Raw genomic sequence first — 21,414 nt, 5'->3', positions numbered from 1 at the left:
GCCTGGCTCCCTTACCCAGTCTGTTCCCACAGCAGTTTTGGGTTTCCGCGCGGGACCGGAAGTGTCGCGCGAAGAGGACTCACCCCGAGCCGGTGAGTTCTGGGCGATTTAAATCAGCGCGGTCAGAGCTTAAGACCGCGGTAGGTGGTGGTTTGTGCAGGCTGAGATTTGTGCAGCCGTGGCTGTTATCCGAGTGCTGCAGCAAATGGAGGCGGGAGAGGAGACAGGCTCAGAAAATTTGCTTGAGATCACAGGACTCTAGTCCTCAGTCAAGGGCTTACGGGTCGTGCCACCTGGGCTCTTCATTATCCTGGAAAAGTCCTGAATGTAGATGAGGTAAGGTAAGATGGTGCAGTTTGCAGGTTGTAAAGTGGGACCAACTAATGTTACTTAATAGCACAATGCTGACTCTAGGTTAGGTATTGTCCACAGCTTTATGTTTAAATCTTGAGACTACATTCTGAGCTGGGCACTTCCATTCTTCAGAGGTGGAAACTGCAGAGGTTAAGTAATTTGTTACAGAGCTGTGACTCCGGCGGAAAGGGTCAGTATGGTTTTAGAGTCGGTGCTCTTATCCAGCATGCTATGCCGCCTTCCATTGTCCTTAATGGTGGCACCAAGCGATCCAGCTTTGCCGTTTCCTAATCTGAAATGAGAGTTGTTCTGTTATTGCCAAGGGTTCTTTCAAATGTAACAATAGGTAACTCAAGTATAGATGGCCCACTAGAGCTTAACTTTCGCGCTTGCATGGATGGAAGAGTCTGGATAGTGGAGTCTGCAGAGTGGGAAGTGATGCAAGGACATTAGAAGATCTTCCAGGACCCTAGGTTTCTAGTGGTTAATGGAGGCTCCACATCACTTCAAGTCATATATTGAATAAGTACTCACATCTCATATTAAATATTTTTGCTGTAGGAATGTTTTAGAAGTTGCTTTTGAAATTATTGAGTTATGAATATTTTAATTAAATTTACAATTGAATACGCGTTCTTGTCAATTATTGTGCATACTATGAAATGCTTTTCTTCCAAAACAAAAGTGTTCATGGACACTAAATTTAAGAATGAAGTTGACAGTGTTATCTTTTGTATTGGATATAGCTGTCTAGAAGCCTTCCAGACTCAGGGCACACTCCCACCTCTTTTTTTTTTTTTAAGTGAGAGACAGGGACAGACCGGAGGGGAGAGAAATGAGAAGCATTAACTCATAGTTGCAGCACCTTAGTTCATTGATTGCTTTCTCATGTGCCTTGGTGGTGGGGGTGGGGTGGGGGGGGTGTTCCAACCCAGCAACCTTGGGCTTCAAGCTAGCGACCATGGCGGCATGTCTATGATCCCACTCTCAAGCCAGCCACGCCATGCTCAGAACAGCAACCCCACGCTCAAGCCAGCAGCCTTGGGGTTTTGAACCTGGGTCCTCTGCTTAATAGGCGAATGCTCTATCCACTGCACCACTGCCAGGTAAGGCTCCCAGCTCTTCTTGAGCCTGGCCTTCCCGTAGCAGGTGTTGGTCGGGGGCAGCAGCTCTGCCTTGACCCTGCCCATTTGGAGTGATGCAAATGGCCTGGTCCGTGGGCCATTTGATACCGGTCCGCAGAGAAAGAATAAATAACTTACATTATTTCCGTTTTATTTATATTTAAGTCTGAACGATGTTTTATTTTTTTTAAATGACCAGATTTCCTCTGTTACATCCGTCTAAGACTCACTCTTGACGCTTGTCTCGGTCACGTGATACATTTATCTGTCCCACCCTAAAGGCCAGTCCGTGAAAATATTTTCTGACATTAAACCAGTCCGTAGCCCAAAAAAGGTTGGGGACCACTGTTATAGGTAACTTAACTATTGCCTGACTAGGCAGTGGCACAGTGGATAGAGCATCGGACTGGGATGCAGAGGACCCAGTTTCAAGACCCCAAGGTCTCCAGCTTGATCACAGGCTTATCTGGCTTGAGCAAAAAGCTCACCAGCTTGGACCCAAGGTCGCTGGCTTGAGCAAGGGGTTACTTCGATCTGCTGAAGACCCACGGTCAAGGCACATATGAGAAAGCAATCAATGAACTACTAAGGTGTCACAGCAAAAAGCTGATGATTGATGCTTCTCATCTCCCTCCGTTCTTGTCTGTCTGTCTCTATCTATCCCTCTCTCTAACTCTCTCTCTGTCCCTGTAAAAAGATAAATAAATTAATCACTTAACTATTTATATATATTATTGTTACTTTTTGATAAATACTTTTTAATGCCAATATATACCACCCTTACTCTAAATTCTGCTGTGATAGAGAAGGGGGACTGTCTGTGCAGTAATCCTTTAGTTCTGGACTATGTTGATGATACTAAGATATATAAAAGATAGTTTCTGGGGCCCTGGCCGCTTGGCTCAGTGGTGGAGCATTGGCCTGGCGTGTGGAAGTCCTGGGTTCAATTCCCGGCCAGAGCACACAGGAGAAGCACCCATTTGCTTCTCCACCCTTCCCCCTCTCCTTCCTCTCTGTCTCTCTCTTCCCCTCCCGCAGCCGAGGCTTCATTGGAGCAAGGTTGGCCTGGGTGCAGAGAATGGCTCCATGGCCTCTGCCTCAGGTGCTAGAGTGGCTCTGGTTGCAACAAAGCAACGCCCCAGATGGGCAGAGCATTGCCCGGGTCCAGCCCCGGAGGGGAGATCCAGGGGTCCCACAGGAGGAGACGGCGTCGGCGAAATTCGAGTGAGAGAGCCGAATTCTTTTCTTTCTCTTTATTCTCTAGTTAGCATTTACTGCCAGGCATCTCTGCCAAATGCTAGTACAGCTCCTTTTTTATACACACACACCAAGTTACAATTACATGGTATTAATCATTGCTTCTGTTTCACTATGTTTACATGTTTCCAGATAACAGTTAATTTACATCTATAACCTACAAATCAGGTGGCAATTCACTCAAAGTACAACTATAAAATAACTTGAATAGCGATAACAACATCGGTAAAAGCTTTTAAAGGATTAGTACTAACTAATAACTCAACTTTACTGTTGTTGTGAGTCAAGGGGCAGAGAGAGATTAACAGACAAAATCATTAAGGATTAGCAAAGGACCACCGCTTGCTCAGGCAAATGGCCTTGAGTTCATGCAGTGTCCTAACTTTTCTCACAAGTTTACAAAAGGCTTGCCCATTAAGAAATTGACATAACATTAAGAGTAACTTTTACTTAAAGATATATAGAGTGCACTTGCAAGATAGCTTAGTAGCAACATAATTTCAGAAGACATTAATTGCTATTGCTTCTGTGGATCCCCCCACATTCCTCTCATTATCTGAAGAAAGAATCTTGGGAAGTATACAAACCTCATGAGAGTGTCTCACTGAGAAAGCCCAGCAACTGCCTTCAGTCATAAAACAAGTCTCTTAGCAAAACATTCTTTTCTTGCTGACTGCATTCCCATCCCAGGCCATGCAACGGGCCATTCCATTACTCCTTTCCTAAGATTCTATTGTCTAGTCAAATTTTATTTATTTACTATATTCACACACTAGTTAAGTCCTAACTATATTCTTCTTAGAGTGTTCCACCATCTGCAGGTCAGGTAAGCAAGAAGAAAGGAAAGTTTCTCTACTCTATCACATGAAAAGGCTAGGGAGGAAAAATGTTGAATTAAGTGAAGGCCGAAAGGTGCTCTGTGCACAGCCACTGCCTCCTACCCATTCACAAGTCACAATCTATTCTTTCTAACATGATTAAGAAGGAATTCTCCTACAAACTTAACCCTTTACGAGGGATATCATAGCCAGCCTCTTATGTCTATGAGCCCAGCTCAAGGGGCCCACAGGCTTTTCTGTGGAACTCACACCCTCTGTCTCATTTCCAAAGAAATCACTACGAATCTACAGGGAAAGCACGGTACTATTATCCCTGTGGCATAAATAATAGCACACACCCAGAAAGGGGGGATATAAGGCCAGATTAATTCAAAAAGTCAAAGGGGGAAGTATCGTTGTGCCTTTCCTTTGCGGTGACTTTGTCAACCCGCAGCCATTGGTCTTCACTGTGGTGACTCTGTCAACCAGCAGCCGTTGGTCTTCTCTGCTGTGACTTTGTCAATCAGCAGTTTTTGATCTTCTTCTGCTGTGACCTTGTCAGCCAGCAGTTGTGGGTCTTCTTCCGCTGTGACCTTGTCAGCCAGCAGTTGTGGGTCTTCTCCTGCTGTGACCTTGTCAGCCAGCTGTCGTTGATTGGCTCCTGACAGAGCATCACCCCCTGGTGGACATGCCGGGTGGATCCTGGTCAGGCCCATGCAGAAGTCTGTCTGCCTCCCTGCTTCTCACTTCAGAAAAATTCAAAAAAATAAAAAAATAAAAATAAAAGATAGTTTCTGTTTTCTGGTAGCATTAACATACTGAGGAGTCAGACAAACAGGAATATAGCATATTTCCCCATGTAAAAGATGCACTTTTTTCCAAAAAATTTCAGGTCTAAAACTCAGTACATCTTATACAGTGGTTATAGATTTTTCTACTTGCATTTTTAGCTTTTTTGCGCTTGTTTTTGCGTTCATTGTTGAAGACAGTGATTCATCAGACACAGATGAGGACAAGCTAATGGATGGGAGTTTTGACAATGATAAGGAGTTGAATGAATTTTATGATGAATAAAACGAGTTCAATAACTTTATGTAATACATTTTTTTTTTCAAATTTCAGGCCTCAAAATTAAGGTGTGTCTTGTCCATAGGAGCGTCTTATTCATGGGGAAATATGATAACAAACTACTAGGGCAGAAGGGGGTGGGGCAGGTCAGAGGGAGATACTGGAAAGGACGAGTCAAGAAAAGTTTTATTTAGGAAGTTGAGGGGGACTTGGAAGGAAGGCTAATATTTGGAGAAATAAAGAAGGCAGAAGGGTGGTTGAAACAGGGACGGGGAGAATAAGAACAAGGGGCTGGAGAGGAGGGGGTGAACATTTGTGCATTATGTACCAGGCTTGTGCCAGGTGACTTACACGTATTAATCCATTCGCTCCTCCGATGGCCTGTGAGATAGTTTATAGTGTTTTATAGATGAAGAAACAAGCCCAGAGAGGTTCAATGACTTACCTAAGATACCTGTGCTGGTAAGTGGTAGAGCGGGTATGTGTGACTGCAGCTCTTCTGCTCATGTTTTGCAAAGGTTTGGGCCTAAAGTATATGTGTACCAATTTCTGTATTTTTGACTTCAGGTGTTCAGTTTTACCTGATTTCTGTATGTTGTCATCTCGTGTACGCCTGGTCCCTACACCAGTCCGGCTAGTTCATTCCTTGATCCACAGTCCCTCCCATTCCTTCATGGATCTGAAGACTCTCCTTTCCTCCTTGAATGACTTTGCATCCCTTTCATTTGCTGAGAGTTGGGACAATGTTGGATTACTAGTGGAACCAAGTCCACCACACACTGTAAACACACTCTTCCTGACCAATGATTTGACCGAAGAAGTAATGGAGGAGGCGCTGCAAAAGAAGGCTGATTTCATTCTCTCCTACCATCCCCCTATTTTCCAACCCATGAAGCGTGTAACCTGGAAAACCTGGAAGGAGCGCCTGGTGGTCCGAGCTCTGGAGAACAGAGTTGCAGTTTACTCTCCTCACACAGCCTATGATGCTGCACCCCAGGGAGTCAACAGCTGGCTGGCTAAAGGGCTTGGTGAGAAGCCTCTTGTTCTCTCCTGTTTCATATTCTCCTTATAAATGCTTTGAAATTTTAGAATGTCTTTCAATAGAGGTTTTTTTTTTTTTTTCTTTTTCATTTTTCTGAAGCTGGAAACGGAGAGACAGTCAGACAAACTCCCTTATGCGCCCGACCGGGATCCACCCGGCACACCCACCAGGGGCGATGCTCTGCCCACCAGGGGGCGATGCTCTGCCCATCCTGGGCGTCGCCATGCTGCGACCAGAGCCACTCTAGCACCTGAGGCAGAGGCCACAGAGCCATCCCCAGCGCCCGGGCCATCTTTGCTCCAATGGAGCTTGGCTGCGGGAGGGGAAGAGAGAGACAGGGAGGAAAGCGCAGCGGAGGGGTGGAGAAGCAAATGGGCGCTTCTCCTATGTGCCCTGGCTGGGAATCGAACCCGGGTCCTCCGCACGCTAGGCCGACGCTCTACCGCTGAGCCAACCGGCCAGGGCTCAATAGAGTTTTAACTGCTTTAGAGGTGGGACCATTATTCTATGTTTACATAGTATATTTTAAATATAATGTTGCTGAAATTTGGCAATTAAATTGCATTTGAAAAATAAAACTTTTAATATTGATGAATAAGGAGAGCATAGGAAATCATTGCTAGGCTGAGCTTTGTGAGTCCTTACTCATGCAGCCTAGTACCTACCCCCGAGGCACTCCAGAAATGCTTGTCAAATTGAATGGAAAGCTCAGGTTTCCCCAGAATAAACTTAATTTGTCACTCAAATTAAGTCAGAGTTTTTATGAGGGAATCCAGCATATGTGCTTTAGCTTTCTTGTTAGTAAGTTGTTTTAGTTTACTCACTCATTTTGGGCTGAAGCTTTTATGAGGCTACAATTTGGATTGATGTGGTCAAGTACATATGAACATTTGCACCCGGAATCATAAGTTTACATGAGTAAATTCAATAAGCAATCACAATTTTATCTATCATCTAAAAACTCATGCATCAGTCTTTCTTGTCCAAATTTTTGTAATATTTAAGGGTCTTCTGAAAAAAAAAATGGAGTCTTCTGGAAAATAATTCTAAAACTAAATTGGATTTTGTATGTCCGTATTAAATCCCTCATTTTGAGATACTGTTCAATGTACATGTAAGGGATATGTATATGTGTGTATAGTATGTAAGCATCTGAGAATGAATTTTTTTAAAAAGATACTAATTTCTTACACATTTTTCCCATCATAGTTTATCTTTTTAATTAAAAACACACACACAAACTCCTTTTTTCTATACTTTTTTTCTAGGCATTTGCACCTCCAGGCCCATCCATCCTTCCAAAGCACCCAACCACCCAGGAGAGGGAACGCACAGAGTAGAATTTAATGTTTCCCGCACCCAAGATGTGGACAAAGTCATTTCTACAGTGCGAGGGATTTCAGATGTTTCTGTCACTTCTTTTTCTGCTAGGTACAATAGATGTGTCTCTTTTATTGTTGTGTATTTATTTGTAAGGATCCTCCATACAGATTCTATTATCCTGCCATTTAGGTTTGAAACAAATTGTTCTCAGATTGGGTTTACAAAGCAACACGCTTCTCATTTGGGTTCTAGTGGAGGAGAACCATAGGAGGTTTTCAAAACAATAAAAATGATAGTAACACTCTTTCCTGAAAGTGTACAGTTCCTGTGGGAGGGACTGTACTGTATGTTTTATGTACAGTATTTCTCACCCTCCTGGTAATGGTGAAAGGTAGCGGTTTTTATTTTAGGGTACAAGTGTACCATGGAGATACTGTGAGTTTGGTTCTACACAAGCATAATAAAGCGAGTATAGTAATAAAACAAGCTGTAATCGTTTTGCTGGTAGAGAGTCTTGCCTTCAGTTTATAAAAAAAATGCAACACCTGTGAAGCTAAATATAATGATGTATGTCTGTATATAGATAAACCCTGGTGATAAACTGATAACAGGTTTACTTTGATCAGTTCCCAGCAAAATCAGTGATCCCCAAGTCCTTTAAAGGAAAATTACATTAAGGCGCCTTTTATAAGGTCAATCATTTATTTAAGACAGATATCAAAATGTTGCCTCATAGGAGATTTTCTTTTAGGTTAATTTATCCTATAAAAGATAAGTTATACAAAGCTATAAATAAACAAAGCTAGGATTTGTTTATTTTAAATGTTTTATTGATTAGAAAGAGAGGAAGGGTGAGAGAGAGACAGGAACATCGATCTGTTCCTGTATGTGCCTGACCGGGGATCGAACTCGTAACCTAAGCACTTTGGGACGATGTTCTAACCAACCAAGCTGTCCAGCCTGGGCACAAAGCTAGGATTAAATAACTGTTTAAAAACAAAGATAAATATAATGACCTTTAATAAAATGGAAGTCTGTATCAGGATATACCAAAAAGTGACCACTTTGATGAGTGATTTAAGTGTACATATCTTTTTTTTTTTTTTTTTTTTTTTTTTTTTTACAGGGATAGAGAGAGAGTCAAAGAGAGGGATAGACAGGGACAGACAGACAGGAATGGAGAGAGATGAGAAGCATCAATCAGTTTTTCCTTGCGAGACCTTAGTTGTTCATTGATTGCTTTCTCATATGTGCCTTGACCATGGTCCTTCAGCAGACTGTGTAGCCCCTTGCTCAAGCCAGCGACCTTGAGTCCAAGCTGGTGAGCTCTTGCTCAAACCAGATGAGCCTGTGTTAAGCTGGCGACCTCGGGGTCTCGAACCTGGGTCCTCCACATACCAGTCCGATGCTCTATCCACTGTGCCACTGCCTGGTCAGGCAAGTGTAGATATCTTATAGAAAAATCATTACAAATGTCTTCTAACAGCATTGAGGAATTTCAAGAATCTCAAGAAAAATGATTTATAGGACATTGCAGAGATTCTGGTTATGGATGTCTTTTACCATGCTGAAATACTGTGTAAATATACAAGAAAAATAAACAAAGCATGAAAAATTCAAAGAATACAAAAGTTGTCCTTGTCTCTTCTACTGAACCCAAGTATCTTCACCTCAGGTTGTCTTTTTCCCTGCTTTCAGAGAGGTGGATATCTTTCCAAACATATAGAATCATGAAGAAATGTATAGTTTTGTTTTATTCATTGTTCTCTTAATTAAATGGTATGATGTGTTTGCCTTTTTACTAATAAAATGTCTTAGAGATCTTTCCATGTAGGTATATATCTTTTTTTTTTTTTTTGACTGCTAAAGTAATGTTTCTTGTTATGGATGTACGGTAGATTCTCTAAGCAGTCCTCCTCCTAACTGATGGACTTTTTTTAAAAAACTGATGCACATTTAGTTTGGTTCTCGTATTACCATACTACAGATAATATCTGGGTTTTACCATTAGTCAGGGCCCAGGTATTATTTTTGCTTTTTAGAGAGACAGGAAGGGAAAGAGATGAGAAGCATCTACTCATAAGTTGCGTCACTTGTTCATTGCTTGCTTCTCATACGTGCCATGACCGAAGGGTCTCAGACCAAGCCAGTGACCCCTTGCTCAAGCCAGCAACCTTAGGCTTCAAGCCTGCAACTTTTGGGCTTAAGCCAGTGACCATCCAGCAATCATGTCAATGATTCCACGCTCAAGCTCACAGCTTGTGAAGCCGGATAAGCTGTGCTCAGCCTGGTGACCTCGGGGTTTTGAACCTGGGACCTCAGCATTCCAGGTCAATACTACTATCCACTGCACCACCACTGGTCAGACTGCTATTTCTTTTCAGAGCTCTGCAGATGATTCTGATATTGACAACCACACTTCCAGATTATATTTTAAGGTGCCTTTTAGTTCTAGAATTCTATCTTGAGAGTTTATGGTAAAATAAAAAACTTTCTTGATGCCAATACTTTTGGAGAGGCTTTACTTCTCAAATGTGTGATTCAAGGACTCCCTGGATCCTTGTTATGGGGTACTTATGGAAAATGCTGATTTTGGCTTCATCCTTGATCTTTGTAATTAGAATGGGGTTTGCCTGGGAATCTGTCCACCAAGTTCTTCTTTGTGTGATGTTTCAAAATTAACTTCTCTAGGGCTTTGAAAAGAATTCAGTTTGCCCCATCCTGTGTTGCTTCACTGGATCTGTAAAAGGGTCCAGCAGCTCTCATTTTAGGAGGTGATGCACAGCAGATTAAGAACAGTCAGAACAGTGATTTCAAAGTAAGGTCCTTGGGCCAGCAATGTCAGTGTCACGGGGAACTTGTTAGAAAAGTCAGTTCTCAGGTCCCACCTGGACCTGCTGAGTCAGAAACGGGGTAGGGCCCCAGTTCTCAGATCCCACCTGGACCTGCTGAGTCAGAAACGGGGTAGGGCCCCAGTTCTCAGATCCCACCTGGACCTGCTGAGTCAGAAACGGGGTAGGGCCCCAGTTCTCAGGTCCCACCTGGACCTGCTGAGTCAGAAACGGGGTAGGGCCCCAGTTCTCAGATCCCACCTGGACCTGCTGAGTCAGAAACGGGGTAGGGTCCAGGGATCTGATTAAATAGTCCCCAGGGTGAGTGTGATGCATGCTAAAGTTTGAGTGTCACTGTTCTAGAAAATAACTTGACTTAGGATTAAATCCTAAATTCCATATAAATATATCTTTTATAGGAGGTTGTAAACTATAGATTATTCAAAATACATTTTGTTTATATTTAACCAAAACCTGTGTGTGACTTATTTTTCAGGACCAATGGTGAGGAACAAACACGGATCAGCCTGAATTGCAGTCAGCAGGCGTTGATTCAGGTGGTGGCTTTTCTTTCTCAGAACAGGCAACTTTATCAGAAGACTGAAATTCTGTCACTGGAGAAGGTAATAAAAAGGATTGCTGAGCTTTTTTGTTTGGCAGATTTCATTTGTTAATTGTTAAGTCAGTAGGCTCCTGTTACCTAAACAAGCACAAAGTGATGATGAGGGCATCACATTCCCTGGTAAGTATATTCAGAAATGGAGACATCCTGGCAATAGAAAAATGTTGGTCCTTGTCTTAGTCCATTTGGGCTGCTAACAGTATACCCTAGACTGGGTAACTTACGTATAAACAGATTTATTTCCTCCAGTTCTGGAGGCTGGAAGTGCAAGATCATGGCACTGGCAGATTGGGGGCGGTGTCTGGTGCGGGCCCACTCCTGGGTCCCAGCGGTGCCTTCTCTCTGTGTCCTCACGTGGCGGACAGGGTCAGGGATCTCTCTGGGGTCTCTCATAATGAACCAGTTCCATTTGTGTGGGTTCTGCCCTCCTGACTTGAGCACCTGCCCAAGTCTCCACCTCCTAAAACATTTGGGAGTTAGATTTTCAACATGAATTTTGAGGTGGGTGGGAGACAGAAACATTCAGACCATAGCAGTGCTCTTGAGGTTTAGAGACTCAAGTCACAGGGTTACAGGTTTGGTGTCTTATTTTTTACCCTCTGCCTGGACCATTTTATTCACTCCTTTAACTTGACAGTCACTTTTATGTTTCCTATATCTTTACTTTCTGGCTCAGTATGCTTTCTTGAGTTGAAAAATAAAAAAACATACCGTTTCCAATTAGTTTCTAGACTTTTTCCAATTACGGATCCTAGAAGTATTTTTTTTAATTTAATTTTTTTAAATATATTTCTTGATTTTAGAGAGATAGTAAGGGAGAGAGAGAAAAACATTGATTTGTGGTTCCACTTATTTATGCATTCATTGGTTGATTCTTGTATGTGCCCTGAAAAGGGAATCGAACCAACTGAACTACCCGGCCAGGGCGCACAAGTGTTTCAAATGCAGTAAATATACACAAAGATTATCCCCACACCACCCCTTTAAATACTACTTTCTTTCTTTCTGTTTCATTGGTAGCATCATCATCTACTTTATTTTCCAAGTTTCTACAACTCTCTCTGCCCCTGTAAATCTAAGCCCTGCTAATTCTGTCCCCAAATCTATAAAAGGTTTCTCCCCTCTATTTACTTCACCACCACAGAAGTTGAAGACTCATCTTTCCTCAGGATGTGAGTGGTCCCCTGAGTGAGCACCTACAGGAGATCATTCAGGCACAGTGTACAAAGCCCTTCCTGACTGGCGTGTCTCCAGCTCTGGTCCCGCCTCTCACTCTGCACCGCAGCCATGCTGTCTGCTTTGGGATCGCCCTCAGTTTGCTCTCTCACACCTTGACACCTTTGTACATGCCTCTATTGAGAATACTTCCCCACCTGTCCTCCCATCTCTTTCCTTCTACACAGCACTTGATGGCACTCCTTATAACTCCTTTTTGGTCTGTCTGCGAGATTCAAGTCCTTATAAAACATTCGATTCTACTTCCTCCAAATACCTCCTCCTACATCATTTATTTTGTCATTCCTTGGTGCTCTCATGAAAAAGTAGTACCTACCTTGTATTTAAATACTTGTATTGTGATAATTTATTTAAGCATCTGCCTTCACAGGAGACTGTGGGCTCCTATAAGTCAAAGGCTATTTTTGTTAGATTGGTACCCTCTGGTACAAATGTTAGCCTAGAGCTGGCAGTAGTGAGCTCATAGTGTGCATGTTATATTTGCTGTTTGTTCTATAGGTTTGTTTTCTAGGACTGATGATGGATAGTTTTTCTAACTTCTGTTTCTCTTCAGCCTCTGCTTCTGAACACTGGAATGGGACGGTTATGCACACTGGATGAATCTGTCTCCTTGGCAACCATGATTGAACGAATCAAAAGGCACCTAAAACTATCTCATGTTCGCCTTGCTCTTGGGGTAGGGAGGACCTTAGGTAAATATGTCTCCTTTATTTGTCCAGTGTACATACTGTTACCATTGGCAAAAGTTGAATCTCTTCATTCATTGTATTACTGTAAGTGAAGGAAAATGTGTTAGCAGTCATGGGAGATAACAGGTTTACATATTGGGTCATTGGCTTCAACAAGATTTATTTCCCCTAGAAATGTTTACCTGAAACCTATGTACTTACTCCTGTTGATCAGTGTCACCCTGTTAAAGTTAATTTTCTAAAAAAAGAAGATTTAGCCCTGGCCAGTTGGCTCAGTGGTAGAGCATTGGCTCAGCATATGGAAATCCCGAGTTCAGTTCCTGGTCAGGGCACATAGGAGAAGCGACCATCTGCTTCTCCACCCTTCCCACTCCGCTCCCCTCTCTCCCTCTCCCCCCACTGCTATGGCTCAATTGGTTCTAGCAAAGTTGACTCCAATTGCTGAGGATGGCTCCATGGCCTCAACTCAGGCGCTAAGATAAAATAGCTCAGTTGCTGTGCAACAGAGCAGTGGCCCCAGATGGGCAGAGCATCACCCTGTAGAGGGCTTGCCAGGTGAATACCAGCCGAGGTGCATGCCGGAATTTGTCTCTCTGTCTCCCTGCCTCTCACTTAATTAAAAAAAATATTTATTTCTCCTTCACACTCTGTTCATCTGATTAGCAGGGCAAGTATGCCCATTGGATGCTGCAGCAGGAGATTTTGAGTCTTAGACCACCAGTTAAACATTCTAGCCTAGAAATGAACTTCTATATAACTCATAGTCCAGAGTTAATTGCATTGCCCAGTCTAACTCAGATTGGGCATGAAGTTCAGTCCTACCACATGCCAGGAAGAGGGCTGGGAATTTGGGAATTATAACTGCTTCAATTACCATACAAACCCTTGCATCTTACAATACTGGTGAAATTTTTTATAGTGAGGTGCTACTAAGTGAAGTGATCCACTGCAGTTTCTGAGTCTGGAAGGCGCCGTCTTTTCTTTTGGCTTTTCCCAGTACTTTTGGGCACAGAAGGAATGAACAGAACATTTGTCAGACCTCTGCAGTTTGCCTGGCACTGTGCTGAGTGTCTTAAGTATGAGATTCCATTGCAGAGGAGTCCAGAGGTTGTGAATTTGGATTCTGAATGCCTTGGGTTCAAATTTTTCTGTCCCATTTGCTGCATGACTGTGACAGGTTATTTAACCCCTTTGTGTCCTGGTAGCCACATCGGTAAAAACTGTGCTAATAATAAAAGCTAAACTCATTGAGGTAGAAAGTATAATCCATGTGACAGGGCACAGTGACTGCTGTACATTAAGGGTGGTAAATGCTAGCTATTAGGTCTGTGGTCCCATTGCGTCAGTGAAAACATTGAGGTTCAGAGAGAGAACTACTTATCCAGAAGTCCACAGTTAGATCACATAACTCATGGGAGTTAATTTCCAAAGAAAATAGATGACAGCGGTAGGATTTGACTTTGGATTCAACTCCAAAGCCTCTCTTTTGAAATAACACTATTGTGTGATCACTATCGAAGCTATTACACATTACACACTATTATACATCCCTGAAAGCTATGTGTAAAATATTTAGAGTTTTGCTTGGAAGTTTGTTATTTCACTCTTCAGAGAATTCTCTTTTAAAGTAAATAGGATATTTTAAGATGTGTCAACTCCATTTGTAGCATTCCTATAACTAGCCCTTTTAGTTCCTCTGCTTCCTCCTCTGAGAACAGAGATAGTATCTGCCTACCTCTCCCTGTTGCCTGGGGACCCAGGTGAGGCTACTTCTCCTGGTGGTATTGCAGTCAAGTCTAGAGCTGTGCCTGATACTGGCTTGTGCAGCCTTGTGTGTCCAAAGAAGTAATAACCCTGTTTGGGGTTAACTATGCAATACCAAAGAATAATGCTTGTCAACATGAGGACATGTTTTGTTGTTTTTTTAAATTCAGTAAGCAAAATTCATATACTGGTGATGAGACCAGGAGTGAAATCTGCATTACATTTGGGATTCTTGGTACAAATTATGTTAAAATGAAGGGGAATTGTAAAATATTGGTGTCTTGTTTCCTTTACCTTGAAGAGTCCCCAGTCAAAGTTGTGGCTCTGTGTGCTGGTTCTGGGAGCAGTGTTCTGCAGGGGGCAGAGGCCGACCTGTACCTCACAGGTGAGATAGCTTCCGGATATTTTTTCTACCTTGTGCGCGCACACGTGTGTGTATGTGTGTGTATCCTTTCCCAATCTTGGTTTATTTTATTTACTTATTTTAAGTGAGAGAGGGAGACAGAGATAGGAAGGGAGGGAGATAAGCATCAACTTATAGTTGCATTACTTTAGTTCATTGATTGCTCTCTAAAACATGCCTTGACCAGGGGACTCCATCTGAGCCAGTGACCCCTAACTCAAGCCAGCAAACCTGGGCTCAAGCAGCGACCTTGAGCTTCAAGTCAGTAACCATGGGGTCATGTCTATGATCCCACACTCAGGTCAGTGACCCTGCGCTCAAGCTGGTGAGCCAGCACTATAGCTGGTAACCTTGGGGTTTCGAACCTGGGTCCTCAGAATCCCAGGTTGACACTCGATCCACTGTGCCACTGTGTGGTTAGGCGCATTTCTTTTACTGGTTAATTTCCAGTCCATGATCCCACATTGCATCTGGAATACAGTGTGTCCGTAAAGTCATAGTACACTTTTGACCAGTCACAGGAAAGCAACAAAAGACGATAGAAATGTGAAATCTGCACCAAATAAAAGGAAAACTCTCCTAGTTTCATACCTATACAGTGCAGTTCAATGTGGGCTCTCGCACAGATTTTTTAGGGCTCCTTAGGTAGCTATCCCGTATAGCCTCTACAGACTCGTCACTGACTGATGGCCTACCAGAACGGGGTTTCTCCACCAAACTGCCAGTTTCCTTCAACTGCTTATCCCACCGAGTAATGTTATTCCTATGTGGTGGCGCTTCGTTATAAACGCGCCGATATTCACGTTGCACTTTGGTCACGGATTTGAATTTAGCGAGCCACAGAACACACTGAACTTTCCTTTGTACCGTCCACATCTCGACTGGCATGGCCATGGGCTGCTCCGCTGTATACACGGTGTTATGTCATCATCTGTGCATGCGCACATGCTGCCACATCCTCCTACAGAAACTGGGAGGGTTTTCCTTTTATTTGGTGCAGATTTCACATTTCTATTGTCTTTTGTTGCTTTCCTGTGACCGGTCAAAAGTGCACCATGACTTTATGGACACACTGTATATGTATTTAAAAATTAACTTTTTATGAACAAGCCAAATTGTGCACAAAATATATTTACTCTTAAATTAGAAGTTATCAGATTCACAGATGTTTTTTATAATTCAAAACATTTGAGTTTTCTCATGCTCTTTCACAAAAGATGAGTTCTCCCAGCAGTAACAGAATTTCTAGGAATTCTGCTCAAGTCAAAGGAAAATATCTTTTTTAATTTAGAAATAATGTGAAGCTCATTTCACCCATAGGAATTAGACTAGTGTTGATGCTGAAAATTTTGGTTCTCACAAAACAAGGAATCTTCTGGGAAGTATACCTAGGATTTCTTGAAATATTTGTTATTTAATACATAAGAAACTTTATGCCTGACCAGATAGTGGTGCAGTAATAGAATATTGGCCTGGGACACTGAGGTCCTAGGTTCGAAACATTGAGGTCACCAGCTTCAGTGCAGGCTCATCTGGCTTGAGTGCAGATTCACCAGCTTGAGCGCAGGATTGCCGGCTTGAGTGTGGGATCATAAACATGACCCCATGGTTGCTGGCTTGAGCCCAAAGATCACTGGCTTGAGCCAAGGTCACTTGCTTGAGCAAGGGGTCACTGGCTCAGCCGAAGCCCCAACCCCAGACAACCCCCCCCCCTTGTCAAGGCACATATGAGAAAGATGAGAAAGTAATCAATGAACTAAGGAGGTGATGCAACCATGAGCTGATGCTTCTCATCTCTCTCCCTTCCTGTCTGTCCCTCTCTCTTTCACTAAAAAAAAGAACCTTTCTGAAAGGCCTGTGTTACTTAGCAGGTCATTTATTTTATTGTGGAAACAATATGAGTGGGTGTCCTTACAGGTCTTGCTCTGACAGTCTTAGATATTGTTGTTAGATATGCTAATTTGGAAACTTAAGCTGGAAGACATGTAAAAAACCTGTACATACCTTTTTAGATTTATATGTGAGGTTCCATATTAATTAGTATTAATTTGCTTTGTACAGAATGCAGATCTAGTCTTTGTGCTGCTGTGGTTCAGCATTCCACAGACTGTGTCTAATATTTAAATATTTGCTCTTTCCTTTGCTGGCAGGTGAGATGTCCCATCATAATGTTTTAGATGCTGCCTCCCAAGGAATAAATGTCATCCTCTGTGAACATAGCAACACTGAACGAGGTTTTCTTTCTGATCTTCGAGATATGCTGAGTGCTCACTTGGAGAATAAGATTAATATTATCCAGTCAGAAACAGACAGGGACCCTCTTCAGGTGGTATAATACATACAGGAACAGAATGACAATCTACAAATCATTTTGCTCCTAATTTGATTGCATAACATGAATCAGTGGAGTTTGTGTCCTTCTGGAAGAATGTCTTAGAAAGTACATTGTCATTTCTTATTGTTAATCTGCTTAAAATGTTCTGTAATTTTTAAGGCAAAGACTGTAACTGTCATTAAAGAATATTCATTATAAAAGCAAATTAAAGAATATGTTATAAACACTAGGCAAGATTAACTAAAATTTGTTTAACATCCTTGGGAAGTAGGTCAGGTAATCCCTCTAGCTTAAGTTTAATTTAACTGGGGAACAATTTTTTTTTTCATTTTCTGTTGCATGAGGTTTTAGAACTGTTTCTATATATTTCTGCATCACTGATTCCAAATCTGAAATCAGTTTTTTGGTGCATGCTCTAGTTTTTATGCAATTTTAATTTCTTTTTGTTACAGTTAATGACATGCATTGATTTTTAAGTTGGAGTTAAAGGGCAATGACTCTTGGATTGAACATAACCACAGGGCAATTAATGTTTTACAAATATCACTTTTACATACTTGTAGTTGTTTTTATTTATTTATTTATTTATTTATTTATTTATTGTATTTTTTCTGAAGCTAGAAACGGGGCGACAGTCAGACAGACTCCCGCATGCGCCTGACCGGGATCCACCCGGCACGCCCATCAGGGGGCGACACGCTGCCCACCAGGAGGCGATGCTCTGCCCCTCCGGGCGTCGCTCTGTCACAACCAGAGCCACTCTAGCGCCTGGGTAGAGGCCAAGGAGCCATCCCCAGCACCCGGGCCATCTTTGCTCCAATGGAGCCTCGGCTGCGGGAGGGGAAGAGAGAGACAGAGAGGAAGGAGAGGGGGATGGGTGGAGAAGCAGATGGGCGCTTCTCCTGTGTGCCCTGGCCGGGAATCGAACCTGGGAATTGTAGTTGTTTTTAAATTTAAAAAATTATCTGATAAAAACACCCTTATTTTGTTTTAAGATTGAATCATGGCTTCTTCGAGTAGGCGTAAATGTAAGAATAGTTCTGACACCTTGTTATATATGTGGCTGTTATATACTTCAACGTCAAAGGCTCAATATTTCATCATTTGTGACACGTGTATAGATTGCTGATTTTCAAGTTCCCCTTGGCGATCAAGACAAGAATTGGGCTCCTCATAAAAAAGGCATATGATTGCATACCCTAATATTTCTTCAGCAATACGAACTATCCCACACTCTGAGACACTCCGGTTCCAGTTTTCAATGGTTTTATTTCTTCTAAGGACGAAGAAAGTGAACATGGTGATCAAGTGTATTTTGATAAGATGCATGAAGAAGTGGTTGTAGAATCGGAAGGGTCTTCTTCTGATGCCAAGCAGTCATTAACCCCTCAGCAGTTTAGCCAACCCGAATTGAATGACTTAGTAAGAGATTTGGGCCTATCAAAGAAAGCAGCTGAGTTATTAGCCTCCAGGCTTCAAGAAAAGGATGTACTTCACCAGTCAGCTAAAGTATCCCATTACAGGAAGCATGAACAAATTTTTGTGGACTTTTTTTCCAAAGACAAACACTTTTTTTCCTGACATGTTATCAGCAGTCTTCTCAGCCAGCTAGGTGTTACCACTTGCAGTCCAACAGAATGGCGGCTATTTCTTGACGGCTCTAAATGGAATCTAAAATGTGTTCTACACAACGGTAATGTTTATGCAGCAGTTCCAATTGGTTATTCAACTCATCTGCGAGATTATAATGACAAAAATTGTCCTCAACTTTTTGAAGTATGAAGAGCATAACTGGATCATTTGTGTGGATCTTTTTTTTTTTTTTTTTTTTTGGTATTTTCCAAAGTTGGAAATGGGGAAGCAGTCAGACAAACTCCTGCATGCACCCGACCGGGATCCACCAGGCATGCCCACCAGGGGCCGATGCTCTGCCCATCTGGGGCGTCGCTCTGTTGCAACCAGAGCCATTCTAGCGCCTGAAGGCAGAGGCCATGGAGCCATCCTCAGCGCCTGGGCCAACTTGGCTCCAATGGAGCCTTGGCTGCAGGAGGGGAAGAGAGAGACAGAGAGGAAGGAGAGGGGGAGGGGTGGAGAAGCAGATGGGCGCTTCTCCTGTGTGCCCTGGCCGGGAATTGAACCCGGGACTCCTGCATGCCAGGCTGACGCTCTACCACTGAGCCAACCGGCCAGGGCCTGTGTGGATCTTAATATGATAAATTTCCTGCTAGGATAACAGAGATTTCATGAAGTATCCTTGCTTTCCATGTTTGTGGGACAGCTGAGCTTGGGAGAAACACTGGACACAAGGAGTGGCTAAACGTGAAGCTCTGGAAGTAGGGATGCAAAATATTGTTTATGAACCTGTAGTTAATCGAGACAGGATCATTTTTCCCCCTCTTCACATCAAAGTTGGCTTAATGAAGCAGTTTGTTCAGGATTTGAATAAAGAAAGTGAATGCTTTCAACATATTAGATATTTCTGCTCTTCCTGCCTTGTCTTTCGAGAAAATAAAAGCAGGTGTATTTGATGGACCTCAAATTCGAACCCTCATACATGATGAATAATTTGCCAGGAAGAGGCCTGACCTGTGGTGGCACAGTGGATAAAGCGTCGACCTGGAAATGCTGAGGTCGCCGGTTCGAAACCCTGGGCTTGCCTGGTCAAGGCACATATGGGAGTTGATGCTTCCTGCTCCTCTCCCCTTCTCTCTCTCTGTCTCTCTCTCCTCTCTCTCCCTGTCTCCCTCCTCTCTAAAAAAAAATGAATAAAAAAAAAAAAGATATAATTTGCCAGGAAGATGAATAAGGAGGAGAAAGCAGCATGGCAGTCTTGTGGCAGTTACAAAGAACTTCCTTGGCAACAGAAAACTATGAACCGGTTCAAAGTGTGCCGTTGGCTTTCCGCGACATTGAGTGTAACATGAGCGTTAAGATTCACTTCCTGAACAGTCACCTCGATAAATTTCCTGAAAATCTTGGAGCTGTTAGTGATGAGCGGACTACTGCTGGAGCATCAAACGAGATTGTCCTCAACAAGTACACAAACACAAGAGCTACAAACGCAAATTTTTGCCTGAATAGAATTTAAATAAGTTTTGTGCAAATCTTATGATTAAAATAAGTGTTTTAATATGTTGGTCTGTTTTGAAATTGTAGATAAATTCTGAAGCAATCATATCTTAGTGTATTAGTGTATTTACTGCATTATATAAATTATATTTTCACAAAGATGATACCCAAGAAGACATTCTACTTCATTATGTTAAACTAAATGTTGAAAATTTTACCATAAGATGAAAACCTAAAATCTTGAATTGCAAAAAAAACAAAACAACTGTAGCTTACAGAGAAAAACTTATGTCAGATTTGAGATCAGCATACTCCAATTAGGTAAGAACAAGTGTTTTTGTGGATGCAACAAAAGTTTTGTTCCCCAGTGTATGTGTGTGTGTGTATAATTATGTCATTCTAATAATAGATCTCTGCCCATGGTTAGGTTTTTTGTTTTTGGGTTGTTTTGTTTTTTTGAGAGAAAGAAATAGAGATAGGAAGGAAGAGATGAGAAGCATCAACTCATGGTTACATCACTTTAGTTGTTTGTTGTTTCTCATATGTGCCTTGACAGGGGGCGGGGTGGGGGCTCAAGCTGAGCCAGTGATCCCTTGCTAAAACCAGAGGCCTTGTGGTCATGCTGATGATCCCTCACTCAAGGCAACCCTGAGCTCAAGCTGATGAGCCCAAGGTTAGGCCAGTGACCTAGGAGTCTTGAACCTGGGACCTCAGTATTCCAAATTGACACTCTATCCACTGTGCCACCTGCCCCTGGTGAGTTTTAGAATATACTTTGAAGACTTAGAATTGGAACATTTATTTCTAGGTAGTATCCTCTAGGTGATAAGGTCTATGTATTCTTGTTTCTAGATTACTAATCTCTAAATTCAGAATCAGGATGAGGTTATTTTTTTTCTTAATATATATGATCATTATTTATATAACTTATTTTTAGGTAACTCACCTGTAATTTTATTGGTAATATGTAAAGATGATTAGCGTTCAAATAATAGTAATTATTTATACAGTACTGTATTAATTTTGTGCTAAGTATTCTACTAGGTGCTTCATAAACACTTTCAATCCCTTATAGTCCAGTTATTCCCAATTTTACAGACTAGCAAACTGAGTCATCTCATCTCCTAGAATGTAAGAAAACGTTCTGAACAATGCTGCTGGCTTCACATTTGAATTAGCTGGGAAAAAATGTCAACTTCTAAAAGGTTTTTATTTTTTTGCAGTACCTATTGTTCATTTGTTATCATAGATTTCCCATTTTATAAGCAAACCTCTTATTTATGGGAAGAGGTTCAGGGTTTCAGAATGTCTGGTGTATATTTTCTGATTCTGAGGGGCAGAATTCCCTTGCTGTCCGGATGACATGCACTTGCAGCTGCAGGGCACTGTGCAGGGAGGGGTACTCTACTCCAGTGTTAGCTACTTCCACTAACGGATCAGTCTTCCCTATTGTACTCGATAGTAATCTAGGCTCTGACC

At 42.2% G+C, this 21,414-nt stretch overlaps 1 protein-coding gene across 5 annotated transcripts; it reads left to right on the top strand.

The window, feature by feature from the left end:
* Window positions 1-25: 25 nt before the first annotated feature.
* On the top strand, window positions 26-17,095 carry NIF3L1 (NGG1 interacting factor 3 like 1). Of its 5 annotated transcripts, none has more exons than XM_066279751.1 (8): window positions 99-336; window positions 4,676-4,689; window positions 5,189-5,649; window positions 6,932-7,094; window positions 10,314-10,440; window positions 12,229-12,367; window positions 14,430-14,513; window positions 16,682-17,095. In XM_066279751.1, exons 3-8 carry the CDS (start codon window positions 5,214-5,216, stop codon window positions 16,864-16,866), a joined length of 1,134 nt encoding a protein of 377 aa, XP_066135848.1. In that variant the 5' UTR covers window positions 99-336; window positions 4,676-4,689; window positions 5,189-5,213; the 3' UTR covers window positions 16,867-17,095. The 5 variants fall into 5 exon arrangements, with proteins under 5 accessions (XP_066135846.1, XP_066135848.1, XP_066135847.1 ...); XM_066279753.1 differs by having other exon boundaries at window positions 102-140; XM_066279749.1 differs by lacking the exons at window positions 99-336; window positions 4,676-4,689 and adding an exon at window positions 26-92.
* The last annotated feature ends 4,319 nt before the right edge of the window (window positions 17,096-21,414 follow it).

The sequence above is a fragment of the Saccopteryx bilineata genome, chromosome 5 (assembly GCF_036850765.1).
Source record: "Saccopteryx bilineata isolate mSacBil1 chromosome 5, mSacBil1_pri_phased_curated, whole genome shotgun sequence".
Classification (NCBI taxonomy): Eukaryota; Metazoa; Chordata; class Mammalia; order Chiroptera; family Emballonuridae; genus Saccopteryx; species Saccopteryx bilineata.
Note: the sequence above shows the minus strand (reverse complement) of the source record. Positions and strands in the feature narration are given on the sequence as shown.

What these genes read in the sequence shown, in the direction of transcription:
- NIF3L1 (XM_066279750.1), top strand. An exon ending in CTGGCTGGCTAAAGGGCTTG is followed by an intron (nt 5,650 to 6,931) that starts GTGAGAAGCCTC and finishes CTTTTTTTCTAG; the next exon opens with GCATTTGCACCTCCAGGCCC. An exon ending in GTCACTTCTTTTTCTGCTAG is followed by an intron (nt 7,095 to 10,313) that starts GTACAATAGATG and finishes CTTATTTTTCAG; the next exon opens with GACCAATGGTGAGGAACAAA.